This window comes from Corvus brachyrhynchos, unplaced genomic scaffold (genome assembly GCF_000691975.1).
Source record: "Corvus brachyrhynchos isolate BGI_N302 unplaced genomic scaffold, ASM69197v1 scaffold522, whole genome shotgun sequence".
NCBI classification, from domain to species: Eukaryota; Metazoa; Chordata; class Aves; order Passeriformes; family Corvidae; genus Corvus; species Corvus brachyrhynchos.
The window spans coordinates 836,214-855,154 of NW_008236649.1; the positions used below are offsets into that span (position 1 = coordinate 836,214).

The window sequence follows — 18,941 nt, forward strand, 5'->3', positions numbered from 1 at the left end:
CAGGAATGTTCTCCCAAAGCATCCGATCCACTCGTCTTCCTCTGCGAGTGCATTGCTAATTGTCAAACATTCCGGAGTCTAAACTGGACGTTACTGTGGGGGCTGTGCTCGCTCTCCAGCAGTCTGGAGGGAAAGGGAGGTTAAACACACATGTTTTAATGCTCAGGGAAAGTGCAAGGACCAGGTATGTGGTGGACAAGGTTTATCTATTATAGATTCAGGAGAGGAGAGGGAAGGGAAAGAACAGAAAAGAAAAAGAAAAGAAAACAAATCAGAATTGCATGCAGTATATGTAATGATAAGGAGAAATGGGTACTGGAAACAAAACTGCTTTGCCAGTTTGGGCTATTTGATGTGCTAGTGAGAAATTAGTGGTAGCAATAAAAAGGAGCAAAGCAGAAAGCACCTGAGCAAGCAGAAGTGCTGGGGCTGTAAAGGGAATTTTGCCTCCTAAAGGACCAAGTTTCCCAGTGTCTGGCCATCTAGACTGCAATTAACAGTAACAGCGATATCACCAGAACAACCTCACTGCTCCCATTAGCCAGCCTGGGAGCTCCTTGTTGCTCAGGAGCCTGCCCAAGGCTGGGTTTGCCCACGGACTGTGTCTGCTCACTGCCACAAAGCTCTTTGCTCTCTGTCACTCCAAGAGCATGTTCATGTCACTGCATGAGCAGGGAGGGGGAGGGAGGGTAATAAATTGACTTAAACGTATGAAAGGGTCTAGAAAAAGAAGCCGTCAAAGATATGAACAAAATTAGACTGGAGAAGATGGCTAGCATGGTAATTTATTCTGGCTAGATTGCTTCAAAAGGATGGGTCTGTTACTCATTAGAAAGCAAGAGAGAGTGGCTATGAACTGGAATCATGACATCAATTAGTTTCCCCATTAGTGGTGATTGGGGTAGCTGGCCAGCCCTGTGTGAATGAATACATGCAAGGAATTTCTTATGTCAATTTAGTATTACAGACTAATGTAATTGTTAACCTTGGTACTTCACATCCATTTTTAGAGCTTAATGAGTCAACTGTCTAATTTGTCAATGTTGATTAAAAGATGAAAGAAATGGGAATACTTTCATTCAAAAGCAAAGAAATTGCTTTTGAAAAAATAGAACTGATCCCCTTTGTGTATGTAAAATCAGGCATGGAAATACTGAAGAAAGCAGAGTTTTTGAATCAGATGTGCTTCTGGTCCTGGTCCAGCTGCACAATCATTGAAATATGCTTAAAAATGTGAGAGTGAAGCACAAGTTTAAGTATTTTACTAAAAAAAGATAAGTCTAAACTTATGTTTCCAATCAACCCGACTGGAATCTTTGATTAGATCTCTTAGATCTTTGATTGAATCAGGATTTAAATCAATGCCAGTCAAAAACCAGAGATAAAACCAGTTTCAAAATAAAATGTGTTCTGCTTTGCATATACTAAAACTTTTTAGAGCTCACAGCTGATGGAAAAAGATTTTAGTTTTCAATTCTCACTGTAAAACCAGTATGCTTCCCATGACGGTTTTGCATACGAGATAACCAATTTCCATGAAACACTTCTCCTCTTTTGGGAAACCAGAGGAGTCAGAGGAGGGGTGGCCTGGGATGGAGCCTGCAATCCCTGTGTCCTTTCAAGCACCGAAAAAATCACAGCAGTTAAGAATTAGTTCCTCAACCCCAACGAGCCCCTAGGGAGCATTTGGCTGCATTTATGAGGAGGATTAAAAAAAATAAAGTGCTAACAATGTGGAGAACATTTAGGCATGTTGCCAAAGGACATGATACTCATCACGCACATTCTTTGGAGACTCCTGGATGGCTTTCAGATCAAAAACCATCAACCTTTTTGTTATTTCTGTAGGAGAATTACAGTTCTCTGGAGGTTTCTCTGTGAATCCCTCCTTGAATTTAAAGCATGGTTAACCAGGAAATGCATCAATATAAAAGCTCAGCGGATTTATGATCATAACTCTGCTTACCTGTCTGCGGAGCAGCCTTTCAGCAGAAGGCGAGTGCACCTGCTGGGAGACCTGGGGCTTGCTCTCCCCCACCAAATGGTCGTGAGCTCTTACATGGTGGAAATGGTCCTTTGGGATTTGCAGGAGAGAGCTGGTGTCTGCTGGCTGCGACTGCACTGACGCCTTTGAACCTTGCGAGGGGGAGAAGAGGCAGAGATGGGACATGTTCATCCAAGAGTTGTGTCCCAACCTCAGTGACCTCCCAGGGAAAACTGCTGTGCTGCGCCTTGGATCATACAGGCACAGCAAAACCACTGAATTCAGCAACTGGCTCTCCACAACTGGGAAAAAACTCCCATCTACTAATAAATTACTCCAGCATTGTCTATTATTTCATTTTTCTTGGCATTTTCCCCTGATACAACTGGGACTAGCTCCTGTTGAGAACAGAAGACTAGGAACTACAAGTTCATCTGAACTGGCAATTCCTGCATCCCTGCTTTTGGGCCAATAACTTTGCAGGCAGCCTCACCTCTAAGCACCGCAAGCATCTGACTTTGAAAGGCTCTAGAAGGTGTCTCCATGCCTGAGCCTGCACAGAGACCAACTGCTGGGAGCTCCAAACCAGCAGGCACATGGAAATGGAAATGAAGCGAAAGGGAACAGCACCTGGCAGCTCTCAAGGCTGGTTTTACAAAGCCTCCCAGGAGAAGGAAACACATACTCTCCAGCCTCTTCCTGACCCTTTGTGGTTGCTGGCTACTTCTTCTAAAAGGTTTGAAACTCTGCGTGCTCCCCCCACACACAGGCTCAACGTTTTTCAAAACAATTCATTTAACCTGGACTGCATCCCAGAGAATCTCATTTGTCCTGGAATCTTTCCCAGAACAACAGCCCCATTACTAAGGAGTATTCAAACAAATACCTCCTGCAAGCGCCAGTGTTTCTGACAACAAAACCTTCTCAGCTTGAAATATTATGGCTTGGTTGTGGTGATTTATTAGAGGCGCCTGGCACCTCTTGCTGTCTTCACTGCACTCTATAATATTACAAACTGTAAACAGGTGGGGTGACGTCCTCCACCCTGAAAAGCAGTGACATTGTAGGTGGAAGAGGACAGTGATATGTCAGAATTTGGGCATCTTACCCACCTCCCAGCACTCTGGCCTGCTTAAGATGACTGGAATTTCACCAGCAGGAGAAAAACACAAGAGGTTTAATTGCCTAATGTGGTTATAAGACATCGGCTTTACCTCTCCAAAGTACTTCTGCTACACCTCAGTGGAACTGTTTTTCCTGTGGATTTATGAAGGTGCAATGCCTGTCCCCAGAAAGCCAGGGCTGTCAGATAGGACTACTCAGCTTCTCCAAACGGAAACTGGGAAGTGAAGTCTTGAAAAAGAAGGGACTCAGAAATTACCCAGTCCCTTGCTGACATAGTTTTTGTTCAAGACAGTGCAAATACATCCCAATTAAGGGTCAACAATGAAGCACTGGAAATTCTCACTGTAGCAAACATGATTCTTTTGTGTCGTCAGGAATTTCTTGACTGTTACAGAGACCCATAAATTCTGGCTCAACTGAAGCTAATGGGAGATTTGCTATTGATTTCAATGGGATTTTAACTGCACCATTAGCATTATGTGCAAACAGGTTCTTCAAATCACCACTCTTGACCTTGAAAATTGTGTATTGTGGCAGAGATTTCTCACAACACCACATTCATCTTCCTCCCTTGTGCCCACATCTTTTTTTATTTGCTTCTGTTCAACAGTCACTATTCATCCCAATTCTTATTACTATGCAAATTTCAACATCTTATTTCTAATCTGTTCAAATCTCCTACCATTCTGAACAGTGCTGAAATTATGTTCTGCTTAGAGGCTTTCAAATGGCAATGCTTGTAAAAACTTCCCTGTCTTATTGGTGACAAATGTCTAAAATGATGGCATGTACAGACAAATTAAAGGTGGCTCCATTCACTTCCCAGCCCCAGATAACCCCTGGCAGGCAGAGGAACTGGGGACACAGGGACAAGCCCTGGGAGGCAGCTGCAAGGGCAGGGACAGAGGTGCAGGCAGGGAGAGCCCTCCCTGTACCTAAGAATATCTCTGAATTTAGCTCCAAGATATATATCCCAACCATGCACACTGGGAAGAACAATTCCACACTCTCTCATTCTCCTGTTCATCTCACACTGAGACGTCTCTCAATTCAGCACATTTATGTTCATTTTACAGGCATTTAGAGACACCATCTTCCCATCTTTCATAGATGTTCCCAGACAGAGCTTCTGAAACCTGCCAGAACAGGTACTGCTGCAAAAAACAGACAGGAGGAAATATTTCTCTACTGGGATTTCTCCCCTGGGGCCTGGTGGGACGGATAGAGCACAGGCTGTAGGGACTGTAACCTTAGGGAACCAGGCAGGGGGACAATCAGAGCTGAGCCAGGCCACTGTGACATTGCCAAAAGATTATGACGAAAGGAGTTATCTTAAACAGGGCTCTGTAAATTGTGGAGGGGCTTTTCACAGCCATTCCACAGGTCTAGACACACAGCTGGAAGCCAGTGGCAATTTTCCCCCTCCTACTGAAGAGCTTGGTGTCCTGGGTTGCAGTGTATTCTATTACCATCCTCATGAGCTGTTGAAATCAGGTGGGGCAGTGTCTCCTTGCCTCCTCCCCCCAGACTATCTTTCTGTTAATTGCCCATCATTGTCCTGCCACATGACTCACAGATAACTCCCTCCGGACTATCTTCTGTTAATGAGCCTAATCAACACTTGGCCTCATGACTCATTACCCCATTGTGAGATGCTCCACCCAGAGGGAGGAACCAAGCATCCCATCCTGGATATAATCTGAGACTCTGAACACCAGAGACAACCTTTCCACTGGATTTCCAGAGGACAGGAGCTACACAGCCACCACTGGAGACCTTCTGAGGAAGAGCAGACCCTTTTCTACAGGATCACTGCTTCAGAGGACTGCAGCCACCATTCTACCAGACTGCTACCACCACCCTGACTAACAGGTGCCACGTTGTATCCTGACTCTGTCAGTTTAACCCAGTGTTATCTGCCTTTATTTTTTTTTTTCCCCCCTCCTTTTATTCCCTATTAAATTGTTATTCTGACTTGGTGTCTCCCACTAGTTTGTTTTCAAACTAGTACACTTGGAAAACCACAACTCTTTCTCTATTGGAAAATCCTACTCTTGTCCCAGCTGAGAGAGGTGTACCTGACTGGGACTTGTGATGTGCCGGCTTCCTGTCGCCCAGGGAGGCAGGGCAGGGGCTGGAGTAGGGAGGCTGGAACATGTAGCTGTCGTTTGGCAAGGAGTGCGTGCGTCCCACTGAGGGCTTCCTCACGCTCAGCAGGTCCTTGCTGGGGGACAGGGTCAGCGTGTCGTCCTTGGAGTGGAGATCAGCCTGAGGGGAAGAAAAATGTGAGGAAGGCAGGAGTGGAAGGATGGGAAAGAGGAGAAGTGCCCAGAAACGCGAGCGACAGCCATTGCAACCAGGATGGCACGATGGGCATGCACAGGGTGCACGAATGGATCTACCAGGGAGCCATCCCCCTCCGTCGGGGTTGTCAATAAACTCTCACACAATGGACCACAGAAACAGAGGAAGCCACACCGTAGGAATAAACCATGACTATTTCAGGGATATGCAAAGAAGGCATCATGCCTCAAGGCCAGCAAAGGTCACATGCTTGGCAGAACTTTGACCCTCTGCTCCCTAGGTGCCCTCATCAGCAAGGCAGGCTTTTGCAAAGGTGAGTAGTTTCCTCCTCTGACAATGAAAGAAAGAAAACCAAACAAAAAACCCCAACCCAAATGCAAAAACTAGTTTATCAAAAATATTTTCTGTTCTGGCTCACAGCACAATTTTATTGGATTTTCTTCTCACAAAATGAATAGCTAAACCCACTTTATTGAAAAGGATATCTAAAGCTCTACTGCTTCGGGGTGAAAGTCACTCTGTAATTAGAAGGGATCTAATGCAAGCGAGGGCTATTGTATATAGGTTCACTGTGGAATTTTTACAGCCAAAGAGACTCTTGGAATGGGCAGCCCCAGAGGCAATATTGAGTGGATTCAGGTCTGATTTCATAAGAAAATATCTCCATCCCAGAAATGTTCTTGGGTGTTATTGTCTTGGAGAGTATTAGCAAAAACTGAAGCAAAGTCATCTTCCCACTGTATTTCTAATGAAACAATTATTTAATCGTTAAAATGTCCCACGTGAAATACACAGGAATAAGTTTGTGCCACTGTAATCTAATACAGTATTTGGCTGATCATTTTTGGAAAACTTCAGGTCTTATTTTCTGACAAATTTTCCCTTCACTCAGTGCATTACAGGTTTTCTGGAATCAACCCAGATTTTTTTTTAATCCCAATTTTATCCTTCAATTGTAAAAACAAAATTTCACTATGGCATTCGTTTGCACAAGAAACATGATGAGATTAAAAGGAATTTGCAAAAATGAAAAAAAAATGAGGAAAAAAGAAAAGACAGGGAAGAGGAAAAAAAAAAAGAAGACCACTGTTGCAAATTTAATGAACAAAACAGGTCTGCACTGCCACGCAGCATTTGTTTCAGTCCTTGGGGAACTGCTGATTTGGATAGAGCTTAGATACAGCCTAGATAAGGGAGACTGCAGTCTCCTGATACAGCCTGGGGAAGCAGAGCAGAACCGGTGCTGGTAAAGCCGAGAGTTTGGATTTGGGAACCTCTCTGTCCTTCCCTGCCTTCCCCTTCTACCCAGTTCATGCTGTTAGCCATCACACTACTGAGCTTAAAGCAGAAAAGGTGCCCTGAAACCTGAGATCTCAAACTCAGACCCATTTGGGTCTGAACACGAGAATTTGGATTCGAGATCCCATCCAAATCCAACCTTCAGTGAACCTTTCGGTTCATTGACAGGATCCAATACCACAGAGGGCTCGTTTCCACTTTTGGATCGTCTTGGCGGAAATCTCATGAGTGAAATTCATGAAAACCATTGAAAATGGCTGCAAAATGATCTTCCCAGGCCAGCCCACAGAGCAGTGGGAGCACATGATTTTTTGGTTCAGTGGTACTTTTGAAAAACATGTTGTTTTGGCTTGACTGAAAATCAAATCCAAGTTTTCCTTGAACAACAACAACAACAACCAAAAAAAAAAAAAAAAAAAAAAAAAAAAAAAAAAAAAGAAGAAAAAATCCCAATCCAAATCTATTTTGAGCCAAACAAAATATTGGGAGATATTTTTCAACTAAAGCCACATCTAAATGAAGTGTAAAAACATTGCATTTAGAAGAGATTTCAATGAAAACTTGCAGTTTTTCAGGAGTTTGGGCAACTGTTGTGACCAAACACTTTTTTGGTAGCGATAAAAATTCACAAAATCCTTTGTTCAACACAGTTTTGCTTTTTTTGGAGAGGGGAGACAAACCATCTTTCCTGGCTATACCCTTGAGACTTTGCAATGCTGTCAAACAAGGTTGTCTAATCTGATTCCAAACTAGGAGGGTTTCTCCTCTGTCCAACTCTCCATACTAATTTTGAAACAAAAGGCCTCATACAAGAAGTTAAATGGAGTTTACAAAATCTTTTGCACAGGATGCCATGAAGCATGATGGGAAATATTGTCACGGTTTAAGAGATGTTTCTCAAATAAGTGCTAATTAGGATGACAGTCAGCTAATATGGCAGAAAATTTATGAACAACACAAACATCCAAAGGCAGGTACATGAACAACAACAAAGAAAACAAGAATGATCTAAAAATGTTGGGGAAGGAGTTATGTCTGTTGTACAGCAGAAAAAAAGCACTTGACTGCTACACAGCTAAAAATGTCTAATGTTTCAAAGAGGACATGGTTAAGGCAGGGTTCAAAATACTGGTTATGTTGGTCAAAATGACACTGAATAGCCAAAAAAATTTTTTTCCAGCATGGTGACTGCTAGAAAGAATTTTGCAAAACAAGTATCATCTCAGAGAGATCCCCATTTGTTATTTGTAAAGTAAACAGTCTGGCACCAATCATGCAAAAAGCCTTGTGGTGCCTGTGTTCGTAATGACAAAAATCCACTCCAAACCGAGGGCTTGGGCCTGACCCCTCAGCAGAGGACACGAGCCATTAGCTCATGGGTGTCTCTTCACACAGCGTCACTGATTTGTTTCAGATGGGGAGGAAATGTCAACCTTGACACTTTTCAAAGCTTTTTTTTTCCTACCTATTTCACTTGTAGAAAATACATTATTTTTATACATAAGACACCACAAGAAAAATTGAAATAACCACTCATTCCTCACAAGGAGCCAAGGTTGTGGACATGAGAGTGACAAAACCCAGAACCTAATGGCATTAAGGACAGCGTCCTGTTCAGGGAAGAGGTTGGTGCTATTTGGGAAGGGGCTGGAACTGGAAATGCCATTAGGCAGGTGCAGAGAGGTGGGAGCAGTATTTAGAACCCTGTAAACATCAGACTACACAGCGACCAGTGTATGTACATTGCTTTCCAGAGCACTAAGTAAGTGTGTGTTAATGTCATCAGGAAAAGAGTCATCCGTCAGAGCTAAGGACCAGGACTTTTCAGAGAGAATATCTGACGTCAGAGACAGAGCCTCCATCTCAGCTAGAGGGATCTAAAGGGAGAGATGATTAAACATAAGAAACCAGGACACAAATCTTTTGGAAAAGAAAATTAACAAAAGGAAAAAAAAGTATCATAATCTAAATACTTCCAGACACTAAAGCAATATCACTGCAGTGGGAGAAGCTACATCATGCACATCATTACTGGGGACAGAACATTAAAGAAATTAAATATAACAAAGAAATTAAAAAAGGAGTGGGACATTCATACTTCAGTGCTTACCAGGGACCTGGGAGGGGGTTTAAAACCATACACTAATGCTAGCATTGTATTTTGCTGTTCTCCTGTCTACATGAAGAAGCAAAAGTAACACTACTTTCATACTAGAGAGATTTATCCTCTTGGCTGTGATCAGATACAAGAGGCTTCAAGATCTAATTTCTCTGAAGTTGTTCCCCCTCCAGTAACCATGCTGGTTTCTAAGCTAAACTTGTTGAGTCTGCAAAGATTCCCCAAAAACAAAACCATTTTTTCTGATGGGGTATGGAGTGTGCCTTTCCCTGTGCCCCAGGGAGGCTGCAGGGACGCCCTCCCTCAAGAGGCAGGTGGGACCATAATTCACTTCCTCATGTCTAAAAGGGCACAGGGAGAAACTTAAAGCTTGATTTTGGTCAGCAAACACCTTCCTAGTGCTTTCAGCTCATTTTGGCTGGCTAAAGAGCCTCCAGTGACACCAGTATCTGCCCTACTAAAGCAGCCAACTGCATTTTTCAGCCCCCAAATGCCCCTCAGGCCTGGCCTCAGCCGCCTCCTCTGGCACTGAGAAATCCTCAGCTGGGAATTGGCTCTACACAGCCACACTCCTTCTGTTTTCATGCATCTTGCACAAATGGATCCCCACTGAAGGCATCCAAACAATCAATAAATGTCTTTATCAAATCATTGATGAAGCTCTCTCCCTAGATACAGAGGTCTTTTTATAAGAAATGTGAAAATGCCACTTCAGATTTTAGAGGAAAAAGAGGGGGGAAAGGGACTGTAGCATCTCCCCCAGAGCAACAGCTCTGCTGCCAGGCACTGTAAGAGGGGGTGTCTGCTCTGCAGCAGGCCCAATTCTTCCCAAATCCCCTCCCTGGAAACAGTGCTCATGGCCCCAGGAATGGCATTTCATCAGGCGACCCCCAGACCTGGCTCACACTCGCAGGGGCTGCCTGCTCTGGGCAAGTCCCAGGCGCTGCCTTTTCATTTCTCACTGTGCATTTCTTTTGCCGTCCTCTGTGCTTGAAAAGTCTTTCAGCAGCAATAAATCTTCCAAGAGAAAATACAGAGGCCCAGATCTCTTGCATTGAAGTTGTCAAAGGACTGGGTTTTCTCACTCTTAGAAATGGCAGCCGTGGGGTGGAACAAATCCAGCGATGAGTGAGCCTGGAGAGGCTCAAAATTCAGCTGAGATAAGTAAGAGGGTCAGGCTCCTCTCATCTAACCTTGGCTTTGATATCTCCTCTAGCACAGTCATCTGCTGGCAACAGATGAGAGAGATGATTTGGAGCCCCTGATTTCGTATAAGGCTCCCCAAAAAGGCATCACTGCAGAGGCTGCCAGCCTGAGGACAGGAATCCCTAAGAGGGACCCACCAACAGGAGCCAGGAAAAAGCTGTGCAGGGGCGTGGTGGACACCAGCAGCCCCTGCCCGCTGGAGCTGCCCTGCTGGGAGCTGCTATTAATCAGGTTGCTTTCAGGAAGTCCCAGCACTGCTCTAAATTCCTGACTTGCCTGAGAACATGACAAATGGTGTGAACAGAAAAGCCAAAATGTAAACAAAACATCACCCCCCTTCAGCCTTCCCAAACCCAAAATTGAGTTTGAAGCCGTCAAAACATTTTGTTGGAAACATCCAACTGATTTAGACCAGTTTTAATTATAGAGAGGGGGGGAAAAAAAAAAAGCTTAAATTTTACAAGAAAAAGCCATTGCAAATTGGAATGCTATATTTTTTCATTACAGAAATGTCAAAACAAACCCATTTTTTTGCTGCAGCAGCACTTTCTGGTGAAAAATGTTGTGACAAAAAATTTTCAACCAGCTCTCGCTGAGTTTCCTACTGACCCTCTGCCTTCCCTGCCAAAGCTACTGTCTCTATTCCTCTGGCAATTATTAGAGGCAACCACTTCCTCTAGGTTAATAGACTCTGGGATGCAATATGGAGCAATCAGAGGGAGACATGTTATCCTGCTATATAAAGACCTGCAGTAGGATTTCATTTTACCTAAGCTTGTTCCTTTCCTCAAATGAACCATTGAAAGTTGGGTAATTCAGAGTGTCAGTGAGCTCATAAATAAGCACACTGATTTAACAAGAAAACTTCTGCTATTTTTAGCCAGAAAGGGGGGAAAAATAGATCAAGAAATACAGAATTTTCTCAATTCCACTTGCAGGAAAAAATAGGTGTGCTTGAATTATTATTATGGTCACTGCTGTGTTTTAGGGAAAATATTTGCTCTAAAGAATAATGCACTTTAAAAAGTAGGTATTTTATTCTAGGAAGTAAATGAGCTAATTTTAAACAAGCACTGCCTGCTTGAGAAAGCACTGGAGCACACAGTTACTTTTGTGCATCATTAAGGGCTGCCTCCCCTCCTAAATTCACTAGATCAGAGATGAGGATCTAGTTTACAGTGACCCATTTGCAAGAAGCCGCTTTAGGAAAACTCTTCAAAACTGGATTTTCATGCAGTACAAGTAGGTACAGAACACAAAGATCATTTGCTGATCCCCAGCAGCTCAGGCTCTGGTCTGGGAAAACCTCACACTGTGCTGCACGCTCTGCAGACATGCCCTGACACAGACTGCTGTGGAGCCCAGCTTAGGAGCAGGAAGCCAAATACAAGAACCCCACTGAAGAATGGAGACGGAATTTTGTGCATTCCTCCTCCAACACCCATGAACTGTAAATCCCAATGAAAAACTCCTTACTGTGTTCATGAGGGAAACTCCGAGCCTGTTCTCTTCCTCTTGCATTGATACACAACATCATCAGCTCCCACAGAAAAAGCCAAACTGACTTATGCTTCAAAATCCCTGGGACTGCATTACATAAAGAACTTTAACTTGCTATTAAAGGTCTCAGTCAAATTGAGTTTGGATGGAGACTTTGCAGGAAATTAGGAATATTAACCTGGTTCTCAGAGTTGTAATATTCGGGAGCTGGGAGGGCATAATGATGGCACACAGAGCCTGACAGGTTGTCCATCAGCTTCAGCTCTCCTTCCAGAGATTCCTGGATCAGCAGTGATATGGTATCAAACAAGTGCCTTTCCTAGGAGGGATGGTGTGTAGCATGCAGAGAGAGAGAGCAAGCCAAAAAGAGAGGAGGAAAAACGTGAGGGACAGAGACAAAGAGAAAAAAAGGACAGCATATCAAACCCAATGAACAAAATGAGGGGGAAAAAAAAAATAGAAGGGGGGAAAAAGGTGGAAACGTTCAGGGAGAACAGCAGTATCAGGAACAATGGGACAGGAGAAGAGGAGAGAGAACAGTGCAGTAATATCACGGTGAGCAGAGACAGCTTTCCCAGACATTACGAGAGACGGGGCGACGGCGGCTGCCCCGGGACCGCGGCTGCTCCCGCCCGGGGCCCTCCTCGGGGACAATCTCCCTCTCAGCAAACACGGCCGGTCACTCCTGGGGGCTGAGCAGCATCTTCCCATCGGTGCTGTCAACTTCTACAGGACACTACTCGCTGCAAGGCTTCTGCACACACGGTGCACGCTTTTGAGCTGCAGGACCTAATACTTGACACCTAAATCCATATCCAGAGGGCACAGAAATTAAAATAACCTGACTGGAGAGAAGCTGAGCATCCTGTCCATGGAAGCTGCAGCTGAATAGGATGGACATGTGTCAGGTCACTAATTCATGTGCCAGACATGGGCTGAGGTGCCCCCAGTGTTCTGGCCAATGTCAAACCAGCTGGCCACAGCACTGGGGTTGTACAGAGCAGGGTCTGGCTTTTGCAGGCAGCAGGGGAATGATTTCAGGGTGCACCTTCCATGTAGGGAATGCCCCGTGCATACAATGAGATGAGGACCGGCGCTACAGTCAAACAGCACACGGTGCAGAAATCCCAGGAAAGAGGCAAGCAAAAGAGCATGCTGTCCTTGCAAGGTCGTGTCCTGGGAATTGTATTCCTCTGCTATCATGCTCAAGCATCAGATTTGTCCTGAAGATTTTGGCTGGGAAAATAAATAGTCAGAATAAGATCTCCTGGAGGTTTTTGGGGTTTAGACTGGAATAAACCCTTTCCCAGGCCACCTCCAGAGAGGGCAGGTTTAACAGACTGCAGAGTGAGGGTATCATTCCAACTGATTTGCAGTTTTGCCATTTCTCTTTTTTGCCAGTGTCAGTCCTGGTGCAGGACGACAGGGCTGACGACAGTTTGCCAGTACTCTGCTCAACACATACAACAACAGTTGGGATGTGGTGTTTCTTCCTAGAGAACGTAGTAAATCTGGATTTCCCCATAGTACCCTGAACTCCTTTTTCCTGAGCCAAAGAGCAGCTTTGGACTCCATCTCAGACATCAGAGACTCTAATGGCACCAGAAATTTCCAGTAGCTTAGGAACTGAAACGAAGCTTAAGCAGGGATTTACTCTCTTTCACCCTTGGACTAAAGATCATAAATGAGTTTTTCATGCATTAGAATACTCATTAGTCCACCCCAGGCTGAGGCCAAGATATGCTGTTGTGAAATCATGATGTAATAAAAGTTAATGAGGTCTGTGTAGAGTTTAACCCAATTTGCAATCAGCTAAGACTAAAAAAGGCTGTATTTATTAAGTAATTTCAGTTCAGTGACCTCCCAAAGAACTTGTCTGGGGCTTGACCTCGCGTTTCATTCCTCAAACTGAATCTTCATCCAAAAACTGTGCTTTAGGGAGACGCGGTGCAGCTCGTAGCAGCTCCCACATTACAGCCATGCTCCTGCTGGTGGGAGTTCTGCCACTAGCTCTGGTGAGCTCAGGTTTGAGTCTCCTCTGGATTATTCTATTGTTAAAAGAATCTTTTCTTACAAGCCTGACTGCAGGGATGGATTTTAAATTGAGGTTACATAAAACAAATTTAATACTGAAGCAAAGATTAGCCAAGTTTTATTCCTCTTTTATGTTGTGGTTCATGGTCTGTATTAGAAAAGCAAACACATTACACTCATGATTTTGCTATCACAAAGGTCCAGTCAAAACTCTGAATTAGAGTAAATTTGGAGCTAGCTCTGAACTCTGTGGCTTGAGTTGACCTCCAGAGTAAATTGCAAAACTCTCTACCTCCAAACAGATGCATCAAGGTGGTCTGGAGACCTGCCTGGGGTCTCTTCCCTGCAGCATTGGCTCCCAAACCATGCAAGAGTCAGCAGCAGACAGCGGGGAATACAAGCCCAGGACACCTGGTACACGCCTCTTTCATTACCAACTCGTGCAAGTCTTCCCCCAACAAAAATGCAGGTCAAGCCCTCCTCACCCTCCAACCAAGATTCTCACCATATGATAAGCTAGTGAGAGCTGAGAATCCACCTTGATTTGCATGGGATTGGTAAATCTGCGGGGGCTCTCGGGTCTCTCTCCACCAGTGGTGCCTCTCCATGCAAAGATGTCCGAGGGGCTGTGCTGGCCAGGGCTGATGGTCTTCATCTCCATCTCTAGTTCTGCTTCGAGCTCTGCCTCCTCCTTTGCCTCCTTGTTGCTCTCCTCCAAGTGCTTCATGAGCACCGCGATCACCACGTTCACCAGGACAAACTGGGCTGTCAGCACAAAGGAGACGAAGTAGATGGGGGAGATGACGGTGTTGTAACAGGTGGACTCCTGGTCACAGTCACGCAGCGTGTCCTGGAAACGGGGGAATGATCGCAGAATCAACCAGGTTGGAAAAGACCTTGGAGATCCTCAAGTCCAACCTATGACCAATTTATCAACTGAACCATGGCACTAAGAATGGAGGGATGTGAAGAGATTCCAGCATGAACTTCAGTCTGCAACGGGTTCTCCTTTCAGGAAGAAAACTGAGAAGATTTGGCAAATTTCACATCTAGAACAGCAATACACTTGCTGACAAAACCTTAACATTTACCTTCATTATCCCATTCCAGTTGTCTCCTGTGGATACTCGGAAGAGAGTCAGGAAGGCCATACCAAAGTTCCTGAACGTGGCATGCCGTCCCAGCCCCTCGCAGGGGTGTGTGTCATCACACTCTGTGGGACCAAGCACAGCTGTGAGACCCCCACTCCCACACCATTCCCACCCCTCCCACCGGCACAAGAAGACTCACCGAGGTCTCCAAACAGCTCCACTCCAAGAGCTGCAAATATGAAAAACAACAACATGAAGAGAAGACCCAGATTCCCCACCTGAAAAGAGAAAAAGAAATGGGGGGGAAAAAACACAACAAAAGAACATTCATTGATTTTTTTGTTCCAGACCTGTTCCTTGCTGCATTCTTTAATCCAAAACTTAAATGGCTTCGGGGCAAAAATGACCTCAATGTGAGGACTGTATCTCAGTGCTTCGGGAGGGAAATGTGATTCTCTAATGACAGCAAAGATAAAATGATTAGCATTCCTCTGCAACAGGAAATGAGCTGTGGGCCAGAGGAGCTCTGGTTCGATATGGCAGTGGGTTACCTGCGGCAGCGCTTGCATCACGGTGTCCAGGAGGGCCCTCATCCCCACAGCCATCTTCAGCAACTTCAGCACTGCAGAAGACATGTTTGCACTATGGTAACGGCAGCGTTAGCACAGAGGCACAAACTCAGTCCCTCTCCCAGGAGCAGAGATTATAGGAAGAGAAATGTGAAATCATGTCAAGTGTTCTCCATTAGCTGCTACAGTCCCTGGCCTTTTTACATCGCTCCTCGTTGCCTGGATACTATCAAAATTCTGTGAATAGCAGCATCACCTACCCTGAGACTTGGAGAAAGTGTTATCACTCTGCCTGGCTCTTCCTTCCCCACTTTATCTGTGTTGGACTCATCTCCTTCCTCTGGTTATCATGAGAAGTTCCTTTCCCAGCCCTGGGGCTACTTTCCCACTTCCATAGGCTACCCACTTTCATACATGATTCACTGAGGAATGATTTACACATCTCTTCCAGACGGTTGCATTTCCAATTGGAAGCTGCATGTATTTTTAATTCTGAAAGGGATCCAATGCACAGAAAACCCACTTTTTCCCTCTCTTGAGACACAGCAGCATTTAATTTCTCCTCCTGCTCCTTCTCTGCTTAGATGAGATCTGTAATCAAAACAATTATTCCTCAGAGCACAATACCCTTCAGGAGGGCCTGGCAGTACTTCATTAAGGGCCTGAGCACTCACATTTTACATCTTCATCATTTGGCCCTGACACCCCCCTGTTCTGAAAAATCAGGCCCCGAGGAAGCTGGCTCCCTGACTTGTCTGAGGGGACAGATGGATACAGTGTGACGAGGCATGCTTTGTCACCAAGTGGTGTGATGCAAAGCCTCATAGGAATTTAAATTTATTAGATGCTCATCTTTTAAAGCCAACATACTTGAGCTTGTGTTCTCTAATCCGTGTTAAGAGATGACTTTGATTTGACTGGAGCAATTTTCCCAGGTGCATCTGTGGGAGTTACTGCCATAGCTACTTCTCCTTGATTTCTAAGCTCTCAGCCTTCAAGTCCTCTTAAGGCAGAAACACACGGTCAGTTGGCTCAGCTTTTTGGCTCCTTGCAAGTATTTTCCCCATTGTTCTTTTATTTGTTTACAGCCTGTTGATGCCAGAACTATGCACATCATGATGGGGATGTGCCCAAGACTGTTTCCCAATGCTTAACTCTCCTGGTGCAGACTGTGTGCCTCAAACATGAGTCAATTCTGCTTTATCCCTCTCACCTCGAGCGATTCTGAGAACCCTCATGATCCGGATAATCGTGGGGTTAATTGGTAGCGAAGCGTTCACCTCGATCTCTTCCAAAGTGATGCCCATGATAGACAGCAGCACGATTGCCAGATCTAATTGGTTCCATCTGGAGACAACACAAAGTGAAGTTCAGCATCTACTAAGAAGCTGGCAAGGGGAGGCAGCTTGTTTCACACGAATTCCAGTCATTTCAATGGTTTGAGCACTCAAATGAATCTGCAGTATTTTTCTGAGGGTATTATACAAAAGCAGTGATGTTATGAAATCATTATAACTAATGCATCTCATTAGAAAATCAGCCAATTCCAAAGATATCCTTGACTGAGGGGAAAGAGGAACAAAAGCTGGGCAGTTTTCTACCCAAAGGCTGCAAACCTCAGGAGAGACACTGTGATGTCTGTCCAGCCACTTCTAGACATGACACTCATGGACCTCAATGTGAGATCTGCCCCAGAGAGAACAGGACCCCATGTCCAGTCCTTGCAAAAAAATTGTGTTGGGTGAAGGAAAGACCCCAAGGATTTGTACCAGGCTGTAGAGAGAGTGGTAACTCCAGCACAGACACACAAAATATGGGGACAGGGATGGAACCATCCACTGGAAGCTGAAGGGCTCATGTGAAGGCCTGCTTAGTGCCCTGTTCTTGGTATTAACATTGAAGAATGCAAAAATGGGAGAAAGAACCACTAAGGACATAAAATTTGTGTTTGTGAGGTAAGAGAGTGAAAATCTAGATAAAGACACAATGTCATCCACTGCTCCTCATCTGCATAAAAGAGAGGTCCCTTCTTTCTTTCATGTTCACTCAGGGCTAGATTCTTTCTCTTGGCATAAATTTGGTCACTTCAGCAGGTTCTCTTCATTATGTGGACATGCAACTGGTGTGAGAAGAGAACTGGCTGCTTGCTGTGAGATCTGTCCCTGTTTCATCTGTTCCCAAGGGCCAAAACGGTGCGATCCCATTCCTTGGCATGCACAGTCCATTCTCCAGCTCACATCCCAAGCCTCCACCTACCCAGCCTTCAACCAGTCACACCAAAAAGCCTTCATATATATCAGACTCACAGCATGGGGCAGAGCATGGGCATTCAGGACATGGAATGTGGGCAGCTCTCTGCAGGGCCTGCTGCTGGCCCCTTGGCCACAACAGAGCTTTTGTTACCTGTCTTGGAAGAAGCGGCGAAACCCGAAGGCAATAAGCTTGAAAACAGATTCCAGGACAAAGATAACAGTGAAGATGTAATTGCAAATCTTCAGGGCTTCGTCAAGAACCTGGGATGTGGACACAGGATGGGGGTTAGATGTTAGCACTGCAGAGGGGCTTTGCTGCCTCCAAACCTGACTCTTGTTTCATCACTTACCCGTTACAGTTAAAAGTCTTAAAACATGGGCTCTCTCTGATGAAAAATGTCCCAGGGAGTCAGGGAGTGCACTTGCTGCCTGGTGATAAAATCCCAGGAGGGGCTGACACAGGCCCAAGGCACAACTCACACCCCTAGCAGCAGCACAGCCCCAGCTGGGATTGCTGGGGTGAGCAGAAAGAACTGCTGCATTTGCTGGTCTCAGCAGCACAAGACCTCTTGTGCTTTCATCAGAGAGCTGAATTTCATCCCACTTGTTCGTTTGTGCAAGTGCTGGCCAAATGGCTCCTTGCTGACAGCCTCCCATTACTCCTCACCTTGAGTTTTTGGCAAGGAGCAGGACAGAGGGATGGCATGCCAGGAGAAGCAAGTGCCTTGCATTTTTCTCTGCCCCCCTTCCCTCTGCAGAAGTCTGGTATTTAATCCAAGTGCATCCTGGCTGGGACAACTCTTGCACAGTCAGGCATTGAGCTACATCAGAGGTGATTTCATCCCCAAAAGCTGATGAAGGAACACTGTGGCAGCAGCATCCTTCCTGGCCTCTTAAGTAATGTGGATTGAATTTCTCCCTGCTGGCGTATAGGATGGTAATAACAATGTCCAGGGCACTGTTAGGGAACAGGGGAGATGTTCCCACAGACCAAAACCAACATTTGCTGATCCCTGAGGGGGAGAAATCATAGCAGAAGGAGTTTAACTCATGCACTCATGCCTTTGTGCTACAGTTTAACTTCAAGCATCCATGGACAAAAATCACCTCATCTGACTGAGAAGCACAAGCCCAGCTGCCAAAGGAAGCCAAAGCTTTGAGCAAGCCTCCCTGCCATACTGCAGGGCACTGGGGCTCTGCAGCAAATGAGCACATTTAGCTGGCTGAAGCAGCTCTTTACTCAAACCACCTCTCTGCACACTGCAGCATTCCCGCCTCTCCAGGAGCTGCAGCATCTCCATCTGGGGTCTCATCGCCAGTGCGTCCTGGTACATCCCACAACCAACCCCTTTCAGCACCAAGAAATCACCAGTTTGGATATAAATCTCTTTGGTACATTTAGTCTTCAAATATCTTCAGGATCCCAGCCATCCATCACCCAGCACAGAGGGATTTCCA

General features: G+C 45.2%; 1 protein-coding gene across 24 annotated transcripts in view; it reads right to left on the minus strand.

Moving 5' to 3' along the window:
- The window catches only part of CACNA1G (calcium voltage-gated channel subunit alpha1 G), a 102,175-nt gene that overhangs the window by 6,359 nt on the left and 76,875 nt on the right, over positions 1-18,941 (minus strand). For 17 of the 24 annotated variants that reach the window (XM_017726812.1, XM_017726817.1, XM_017726818.1 and 14 more), the window contains 10 exons: positions 17,635-17,744; positions 16,445-16,578; positions 15,214-15,284; positions 14,862-14,940; positions 14,663-14,784; positions 14,077-14,421; positions 11,716-11,856; positions 8,455-8,589; positions 5,188-5,377; positions 1,967-2,136 (listed from right to left, as the gene is read on the minus strand). In XM_017726812.1, the coding sequence (XP_017582301.1) occupies positions 1,967-2,136; positions 5,188-5,377; positions 8,455-8,589; positions 11,716-11,856; positions 14,077-14,421; positions 14,663-14,784; positions 14,862-14,940; positions 15,214-15,284; positions 16,445-16,578; positions 17,635-17,744 (1,497 nt within the window). Of the gene's footprint in view, positions 1-6; positions 207-1,966; positions 2,137-5,187; positions 5,378-8,454; positions 8,590-11,715; positions 11,857-14,076; positions 14,422-14,662; positions 14,785-14,861; positions 14,941-15,012; positions 15,119-15,213; positions 15,285-16,444; positions 16,579-17,634; positions 17,745-18,941 lie in introns of those variants that run through there. The other 7 variants (XM_017726813.1, XM_017726810.1, XM_017726814.1 and 4 more) reach the window with 6 other exon arrangements.